This window comes from Cervus canadensis, chromosome 2 (genome assembly GCF_019320065.1).
Source record: "Cervus canadensis isolate Bull #8, Minnesota chromosome 2, ASM1932006v1, whole genome shotgun sequence".
NCBI classification, from domain to species: Eukaryota; Metazoa; Chordata; class Mammalia; order Artiodactyla; family Cervidae; genus Cervus; species Cervus canadensis.
This window is the reverse complement of record NC_057387.1, coordinates 33,150,074-33,159,962: the sequence shown is the minus strand read 5'-3', so window position 1 is coordinate 33,159,962 and position 9,889 is coordinate 33,150,074. Positions and strand designations below refer to the sequence as shown.

Genomic DNA, 9,889 nt, shown 5'->3' with positions numbered 1-9,889 from the left:
GTGTTGGAGAAGGCTCTTTAAGAGTCCCTTGGACTGCAAGGAGATCAAACCAATCCATCCTAAAGGAGATCAATCCTGAGTCTTCATTGGAAAGACTGATGTTGAAGCTGAAACTCCAATATTTTGGCCACCTGATGCGAAGGGCTGACTCATTTGAAAAGACCCTGATGCTGGGAAAGATTGAGGGCAGGAGGAGAAGGGGATAACAGAGGATGAGATGGTTGGATGGCATCACCGACTCAATGGACATGAGTTTGGGTAAACTCCGGGAGTTGGTGACGGACAGGGAGGCCTGGCGCGCTGTGGTTCATTGGGTGGCAAAAGAGTTGGACACGACTGAATGAGTGAACTGAACTGAATCCCCAACTGACTATGCTGCAGACAGGACTTTTAAGGGGTGATTAAGGTTAAATGAGGTCACAAGGGTGGAACCTTTATCCCACAGAACTCGTGGCCCTATAACAGGGAGAAACAACAGAGGTCTCTCTCAGCCATGTGAGCACAGGGAGAAGGCAGCTATCTGCAGTCCAGGAAGACTCCTTACCAGTACCAGACCTGTTGGCACCCTGATCTCAAGACTTCCAGTCTCCAGAACTGTGAAAACATAAATTTCCATTGTTTAAGCCAGCCACTCAGTCTGACATTTTTGTTATGGGAGCCCAAGCTGACTAATACAGGTACCCAGTATAACTCCCCTACTGCCGGTTACCACCAGGTCCATCTTCAGGGTCAAGCAGACTCTGACTAGCAAAAATAGTAATATACTGATCTTTTATTATTCCACTCTCAATCTTGATTTCAGTTTAAAGTAGATTTTTAACTGGTTTTTGCTTTTTCAAATAAAAATATCAGCCCAGGTATCTTGAATCTCATAGTCAATTCAGGAGTATTACAAGAATAATACAGAAGAGTTTTCAGTGAATTCTAAGGGAGAGAAAAGCTGCTAAATCATATAGTCAAACTCAAGCAGTCATCTTTTTAATTTTTCATACTTTATTCTCTATATTGATAGGTTAAGAAAGTGAAATCTTCCTAAGTACTGATTCATAGATAATGCTTATAAGCGACACACAAAACATTCAGTTTCACAAAGAGTAATATCCAGTGATCCCTTTAAATGCAATTTTAATCCTTACTTTCAGCTAAATGCAAGACTAACACAATGAGCTAAATACACACAAAACTTGTATATCCTGAACTACAAAAGTGGTTTCCATAGCCACACATGGTTTTAGTCAAGTATACATTTTCACAATAAATAAATACTAACAAATATGTTAATAAAACACTACCCCAAATGCTTATCTGCCATCAACTTTTTCAGCAATGCCATTCCTGCTACTGAAAGCACTTTCAGAAGTTTTAATCTGACCTGGGGAAATGAGGTCTTTTAAAACCTGACAAACAGTATGTTATAAACCCCAAAGATTTTTAATCCAGTATGTCTTCCAACACAGAACCATTCATAGGAAATTCTTAGTTTCTGAAAAAATAAAAAATTAAATCACTCTTGTTATCTAAAGAAGAATATTAAAACAAATTATCTTAAGACAAATAAACGCTCCTACAAAAGGCTGTATTTTCTAATATCATTTCCTCCTTAAAAGAAACACAAACCCAGTTTACCATCTTTTAACAACTTACACTACTGTGGTCTAAAAGCTTTAGAAATACATGAAACACATCTTAGCTATCAAAGTCAAAGGTGCCATTTAGATTTCACATATTAAACAGCTACAGTACAACCTACAATGGCACAAGTACACAAATATTAATTCATTGAGATGGTCAAGAGTCAGAAGAAACTGAATGGTTTGCAAACCAAAGGTACTTTGACTTACATGTGATCATTAAAACCTAATATGTAATTCAAGTAGGGTAATATAATGGCAGGCAATTAAAGGCTCATATATCACTCTAAAATTGAAAACGTGAAAATAAAGCCTGAAAGCTTTGTGGTTCTCCATTTTTCATTCACATGGTTAGGTATTAGGCAGGGCCTTACTGTGGAAAATATAGTTACTAACTATGGTTTCCCCAGAAGATAATGAAGCTTCAGAAAGTACAAAAGGTGTCAAGATCCATAGTTTGCTTCATCAAATGCTTTTCTAGCGCGTTTCAATTCTTCATTCATAGTAAGCAAGTCTTTAACCCTAGCAAACTTTCTTGGGTCCTTTCGAATCAAGAAGACGATATCTTCAACTTGTACCCGACCTTGTCTTCCAATTGACATTGCCTTATGAGTCTATTACAAAGAAACATATTAAATTCAATTAATTTCTCAAAAATCTAACATTTTATTTTTTTAATTATAATGCTGATGAGTTTGAAGCCTTCTAATTATTACAGCTATTCGTTTGTGAGTTGTCTTTCTATTAATGTTCTTTGTCCACTTTCCACCATTATTAGCAATGTTTCAGTGCTTTATAGACATTTTTGCACTAAAGACATTAAAACTATCAAATCCATTGATGTTTCTTTTGTATTTTGATATACATAATTGATCTTCATTTGTATAAAATGATTTTGTAATTTCTCTGTAACCATCCACTTCATTTAAACTTTGTGTCCACCTTGGTAGTTAATACATATTGGTGGCTTTCCTCTGGACAAATCTCATCCCCTACCATTATATGGTCATACTGTGAAAAACCAAAACTTCCTTGCAGCATTATTTCTAATGACTGAAAAAAAAAGAAACTAAATATTTAACAAGGCATTGAACAAATTTGAGTACATCTAATCAATTAATATTGTGAAGCCATCAAAAATATTACAGTATTATGCAGTGACATAGGGAAAATGTAGTAGACCTACTCAAGTGAAAAAGCAGGCTCTATGACTGTATGTACTACAAGATTTCAATTTTGTGAAGTTTTAAAATATGTGTAAAAAGACAAAATAATATTCACAAAAATCTCAGCATCGGTTATCCCTTGGTAGAAGAGTTATAGCTTTTTATTTTCTTCTGGGCACTCTTTAATACTTTCTAAATTTACTATTACTTTTATAAGCAGAAAAAGATTTTTAAAAATGCATACTCTCTGACCCAGTAATTTTACTTCTATTATTCTTTATGAAGGAAATAATCCAAAACAAAGGGTAAAAATTCATAGGAACTGAACACAGCCAAACTCCATATACCCATATACAGGCATGTATCTCTCTCCATCCTTAATGATAAACAGCAACCAGTCACTTCCACAAAATAGGCACTCAAATGAGTAGTTTTTCAAAAGAATGTCATAGTTCTATTCTAAAAGTTAGAATTTTAAATCCATTCCTCAGTTAACTAAGACCAATTACAAAAAAAAAAAATCTTACCATTTCAGTGATGAATTCTATGACAAGGTCTTCAAGAATATCTACTGACTCAGTATAAGGATTCTGGTCATCTCCAAACCCATACATCATACACCGTACTGTAAAAAGAACAATCATTTTTGTTTACTTAAAAAAACTTGACTTATACTTTTTTCATATTAGAATTGAACCAAGGTACAGAAGATATTGGTATAAAAGTATATTTACATTATATTTGTTGTCTCCAAGTATGAATTTTGGTATGAAAGGTATTAATCACTAGCTCATAACCAACTGTTCTTACTTAGCCTTTCCTAGGCAGAAACTCCCCTTCTCGCCTAGCTACTGAACCCTGATGTCAATATTCTTCCCTAACCTCTATTATCTACTCACCAACAACCCCAGAATACCTTTAAGTAGGAAACTTCTTGGCAGGAAAAGGATGAGTAGCAATGGTTTAACTATGTTTTTGGGGGGAGGAGGGTTGGAAAAAAGAAGGCAAATCCTTTATGATACAACTATAAGGAAGAGGACATAAGAGAAAGCTCCAATTACCTTCTCACAGGAAGAACTGGTTAATCAAAAGGAGAAAGCAAGAGCTTATAATACAGAATCTTGACATTTTATTCCCTGGCTCAAAGCAACTGCCAGCGAAGCCCTTTTAGGCTTCAGAGAAAATGCAAAAGAGAAGAAAAGTATAATACAAAGTAACAAAAGTAACTACTAATAGGTAAACCCCTTCACAGCTCACTGTCTTCTCGTGGTGAAAGAGATTTCATACCTCAATGAAGCTGAGTCACGAACGCAGGGCCACGCAAGACAGATGGGTCATAGTGGAGAGTTCTGACAAAACGTGATCCAGTGGAGGAAAGAAAAGCAAACTACCCTAGTATACTTGCCATTGAGAACCTTATGAATTGTATAAAAAGGCAAAAAAGATATCACACCAAAAAATGAGTCCCCCAGGTTGGAAGGTATCCAATATGCCACTGGGGAGGACAACTACTAACTACTAATAGCTTCAGAAAGAATGAAGCAGCTGGGCCAAAGTGGAAACAACACTCAGTTGTGGATGTGTCTGGTGATGAAAATAAAATCCAATGCTGTAAAGAACAACATTGCATAGGAACGTGGAATGCTAGGTCCACAAATCAAGGTAAACTGGATGTGGTCAAGCAGGAGATGTTAAAGAGTAAACACTGACATCTTAGGAACCAGTGAACTAAAATGGATGGGAGAGGGTGAATTTAATTCAGATGACCATTATATCTACTACCGTGGGCAAGAATGCCATAGGAGAAATCGAGAAGCCCTCATAACCAACAAAAGAGTCCAAAATGCAGTACTTGGGTGCAACCTCAAAAACAATAGAATAATCTTGGTTTGTTTCCAAGGCAAACCATTCGATATCACTGTAATTCAGGTTTTGCCCCAACCATTTATATATCCCTTACTACATGCCAGCCATTGTTGTAAGCTCATTTAATCCTCGTGACAATCCTTTGAACTAGAAACCACTATCACCCCCATTATATACAGATGAGAAAATTGAGGCATAGAGTTAAGTAATTTATCCAAGGTCACACAAACAGTGATATTGAACTTGAATTTAAACTCAGAGGATCTGGCTCCAGAATCTACACTCCTACCCACAACAGTGACATTTCTTAGTAACTTAGGGCAGATAGGATCCATATGGATTCTTAATCCTATAGTCTATAAATTCCCAATCAGTCCACAGACAAGCTTTGAGACGTCCTGGAACCCTACTGAAATTATATGGAAAAATTTTATATATTATTTGTGTGTGCACTTTCTCTGGAAGAAGAATCAATTTGTATCAGATTCTCAAAGGGGTATGGTATATATGTGTATGTGTGTGCGCTTAGTCACTCAGTCATGTCTGACTTTTTGCAACCCCATGGATTTTATAGCCCGCCAGGCTCCTCTATCCACGGAAATTCTCCAGGGAAGAATACTGGAGTGGGTTGCCATGCCCTCCTCCAGGGAATCTTCCCAACCCAGGGATTGAACCCAGGTCTCCCCCACTGCAGGCAGATTCTTTACCATCTGAGCCATCAGGGAAGCCCTAAAGGGGTATATAAATACTAAGAAATTCTGTCATGTTAGAAATGTCTTCTATTTTGATCTGACTGCTGATTTTAAGTACATATAAAGTTCATCAAGCTGTTCAGTAAAGATTAGTGTAATTCATTGTATGTAAGTTTTATGTTTAAAAAAAGGCAGGGGGAGGGGGGAACTTCCCTGGTGGTCCAGTGACTAACCACGCTCCCAATACCGGGGGCCCAGATTCCATCCCTGGTCAGGGAACTAGATCCCACATGCTGCACCTAAAGATCCAGAGTGCAGCAACAAAGAGCCAGCGCAGCCAAACAGGAAGGGACCCCCAGAACACTTCTAGAAGTAGGAAGGAGTACATTAAGAATCATTCCTAAAAAAGAAAAAAAGAGTAATTCCTACTTAGGAGAAGCAAAAGCAGGCAAAACGAAGAAGAAAGCAGACCAGACCCGTGGAAGAAAAGAAAGGAAAAAAGAAAGGGATGACCGAGAAGCCAGTCTGGGATAGAGAAGTGCCCCGGAGGGTTTATCCTGGCAAGAATCTTTAGGTTCAGATACAGAAAGGAGAAAACAAACACAAGAGGCAATATTTTCTCCCTTCTTTTTTGGGATTCTGGAAAAAAAAATTTGTTTTTAAGATAATTTCAGACTTAAAGAAGGGCTGCAAAAATAAATAGCATGGAGTTCCAGAATCCCTATATCCAGTTTCCCCTTATGTTAACATCTCACACAACCAAAGATGTTTATCAAAACTAAGAAATTAACACTGGTACAAGTACAGAACTTACTCAGATTGTACCAGATTTTCCACTAGTGTACTTTTTCTGTTCCAGGATCCCACACTATTTAGTTGTCGCGTCTCCTTAGTTTTCCTCTGTTCTGTATCAGTTCCTCAAACTTTCCTTGTCTTTTACAACCTTGACACTTCTGAAGAATACTGGTCAGTTATCTTGTAGCGTGTCCTTCAGCTTCGGTTTGTCTGATGTTTCCTCATGATTAGGTTGTGGTTATGCATTACTAGAAAGGGAATCACAGTGATGATGGACCTCTTAATGCACCATATCAGGGGTACCTAATGTCAACATATATTACTGGTGATACTAACTTTGATCACCTGACTAAAGTAATGTCTGCCAGGACTGGATCCTCCACTATAAATTTAATATTTTCTCTTAAATATTTTGAGGAAAATACTCTGTCATTCACATTGTGACGGGGAGAATTCATCAGTAGGGACATATACTTCACTGGAAAAGGAAAAACCTATTAGATAGGAAGTATGTAAACTGTATTTGGTTAAAGAGTCTGTAAAGACATAAACAAATAGAGAAATGAATGCTTTGAAATCTTGTGTTATATTAGCAAAAAATTTTTTTAAAACAAAGAAGGTCTAGGAGAACAGATCTTGGTCAAGTAAGATACGTGAAAATTCATGTAAGACAAAGAAACAGCTGTGAAGATTCCAAATTCTTGTCATCATAAAAATAAAGAAATCCAAGTGGAAAAATGATTCTGGTAAGAAGTATGCAAGCATCACTCTGCGATGCTCTGATGTAGTAATCCTCTTATGCCTACCTAAGAAGTAACTGTGTTAGTCACTCAGTCCTGTTGACTCTTTGCGACCCCAAGGACTGTAGCCCGCCAGGCTTCTCTGTCCATGGAATTCTCCAGGCAAGAATACTGGAATGGAGTGCCATTCCCTCCTCCAGAGGAACTTCCCAACCCAGGGATCGAACCCTGGTCTCCTGCCTCACAGGCAGATTCTTCACCATTTGAGCTACAGGGAAGTCTCCATAAGAAGTAAAACCATATACAAATAGAGTAAATAACATCAGAGATGGAATTATGAGTGGTCAACTTTACGTAAGAAATTGAGATATAGGAAAGGATTTGAATGGCTTAAGAAAAAACAAACTACTGACTCTGTAGTTTCAAGAGCATTCAAGGAACTGCTATGTCAGAACTGGCATAAGTAAACCAGGCGTTCCACGTGTTGCCTGATCTACACTCAGCCATAACTATGAATAAAGGACCAGGATTGGGAGATGGAGAGCATGTTCTCATGGTGCCTTTCAGGGGCTGGCCTGAATCATCAGTAGTAGAAGCAGCTCGTCTTGCCACTGCCACAAAAGGTCAAACCTATCTACTGAGGAAGGAGAATAGACCGGAAACCTCATGATCTCCATGCCACTGGACTGCCTCACATTGTTCACCATCTTCCTGCCTTCTTCATTGCCTTAGTTCAAAGCACCAACTTAACTCCTACCCACAGACCTGTTCAGGATCCAACAGAACCTTCAGCTTACAGTCAAAGGAGTCCCTGCTCCAACTGATGAAAGGTAAGAGACAGGTAAAGTAACGGAGGTATGTTCTTACTTAAGACCTGAATTGAAACACTGATCACATGTATTTACTTAAAAAATTTTAAAATGTGTGTGTGTGAGCCCATATATACACACACATATATAAATACATAAATTGGGGTTAGGATCATTACTATCTGTGAATCACAGGTTAAACAGAATTTATATGCAAGTCTGAGAATACCGTCCCTGCAAGAAAACTATTAAAAATCATTGTCAAGTACTACTTACATTCTTTAGAAAAAAGTCTCTTTCTTTTACCCTGTCCACCTTCTGCACCTCCTCCAATTTCTTCACTTTCTTCCTCAAACTGGAAGTTAAATGTATACATATGTCAAACACTGCTTCTGACATTTTAATAATTAACATTTTTTTAAACATCTTCAACACCAGTATCATGCCAGAAAGCCTAAAGTAAGCAGCAAAAAACAATGAAACTTTAGCATTTTGGGGGCATTAAAACTATCTCGCCCAACTTCAGACTCAGGCAGGACTGGTTTCTACCATGCCTCTAACAATCGAACTGTCTCTCCTGGGGGAGTTCCAACGACCATACATTCTTTTTTTTTTTTTTTTAACTAAGTTGGCCTATTTCTAGATAGTTTTACTATTAAAAGAGTTGATATTGAATGAAAGCAAGCAAAACTAGTATTTGTTAAGCATTTCTTACACAGTGCTAAGAACTTTTCTCAAGTAAACCTTAAGCCTATTTTATGACATGAAAACTGAGGCTCAATAACTTGCTTAGTGACTTGAGTCCATTATTTTTCCACTACTTTACAGTAAGTATACAGTTTTCTTTGCACTTGAATTGTTGTTGCATAATGAGCCGTAACAAATACTAGCTTTGCCCTCTGATGATTCTCTAGGTGATTCAAAGGGTATCTAGCAAATATGACCCAAAAGTAAAGGGCGGGGAGCCAACTACTCCTCCTGCCCTGCGTACTAAAAAGGATGAATCAGAAGAAAAAGGCTAGCCCGGGGTGAAGTGCCCGATTCTCTCGGCTGAAGCACTTAGGTAAAGAAACCCAATTCTCCACTGTGCTTCCGCTACTCTGCTCGAGGTAGTAAATAAAAAAGCGGGTTGGAACAGAGGCGGTCACTCACGGTGGGATCCTCTTCTTCATCTGCCATCCCACCAGCCAGGAACCTCCGCGGCGCTCCCGCCTCCCTCGGAGAGCTTTTTACTACTTCCGCTGCCTCATTTCCGGTGATGGGCGGGGCCAGGGCGGGGCCTAGCGTAACCCCACCTGTGGAAGAGGACCATGCGCGTCCCGCCCAGCGGTGAAACCTGAACCGAGAAGGATAAAGTCTCGGAAAGTAGGAATTAAATATTAGCAAAGAACAGGGATGAGCTAGATGGCGTGTATCTCGTTGTCACCTTGAACTTGCTTCTGCGTATCAGATCACCGCTTCCTGATTCGGTATTGCGAAACTTTGGATCATTGAGGGACTAGCCAGGGGTGAATTTAAATAATTTGAACAACTTAGAGTTCCACTGTGATTTATAGCCAGGGTTTTCGTGGTGACTCAGATGGTAAAAAATCTGCTTTGAGTGGGAGACCTGGGTCTGATCTGTCTGTAGGGAAGATCCCCTGGAGAAGGAATGGCAAACCATTCCAGTATTCTTGCCTGGGAAATCCCAAGGACAAAGGAGCCTGGAGGGCTGCAGTCCAGTTCAATTCAGTTACTCAGTCGTGTCCCACTCTGCGACCCCATGAACCACAGCGCGCCAGGCCTCCCTGTCCATCACCAACTCCCGGAGTTTACCCAAACTCATGTCCATTGAGTCGGTGATGCCATCCAGCCATCTCATCCTCTGTCGTCCCCTTCTCCTCCTGCCCTCAATCTTTCCCAGCATCAGGGTCTTTTCAAATGAATCAGCCCTTCGCATCAGGGGGCCAAAGTATTGGAGTTTCAGCTTCAACATCAATCCTTCCAATGAACACCCAGGACTGATCTCCCTAAGGATGGACTGGTTGGATCTCCTTGCAGTCCAAGGGACTCTAAACCAACACCACAGTTCAAAAGCATCAATTCTTCCGCGCTCAGTTTTCTTTATAGTCCAATCCTGACATCCACACATGAGTACTGGAAACACCATAGCCTTGACTAGAGGGACCTTAGTTGACAAAGTAATGTCTC

The 9,889-nt window shown here is 39.2% G+C and overlaps 1 protein-coding gene across 2 annotated transcripts in view; it reads right to left on the bottom strand.

The window, feature by feature from the left end:
* Positions 1 to 973: 973 nt before the first annotated feature.
* TAF13 (TATA-box binding protein associated factor 13) overlaps positions 974 to 9,889 on the bottom strand; it is a 23,310-nt gene continuing 14,394 nt past the window's right edge. The window contains exons 1-4 of one of the 2 annotated variants that reach the window (XM_043460455.1): positions 8,852 to 8,993; positions 7,976 to 8,054; positions 3,325 to 3,422; positions 974 to 2,245 (exon numbers count right to left, since the gene is read on the bottom strand). In XM_043460455.1, coding sequence (XP_043316390.1) covers positions 2,075 to 2,245; positions 3,325 to 3,422; positions 7,976 to 8,054; positions 8,852 to 8,878 — 375 coding nt within the window. In that variant the 5' untranslated portion in view covers positions 8,879 to 8,993 and the 3' untranslated portion in view covers positions 974 to 2,074. Of the gene's footprint in view, positions 2,246 to 3,324; positions 3,423 to 6,175; positions 6,399 to 7,975; positions 8,055 to 8,851; positions 9,036 to 9,889 lie in introns of those variants that run through there. The other variant, XM_043460456.1, reaches the window with a different exon arrangement.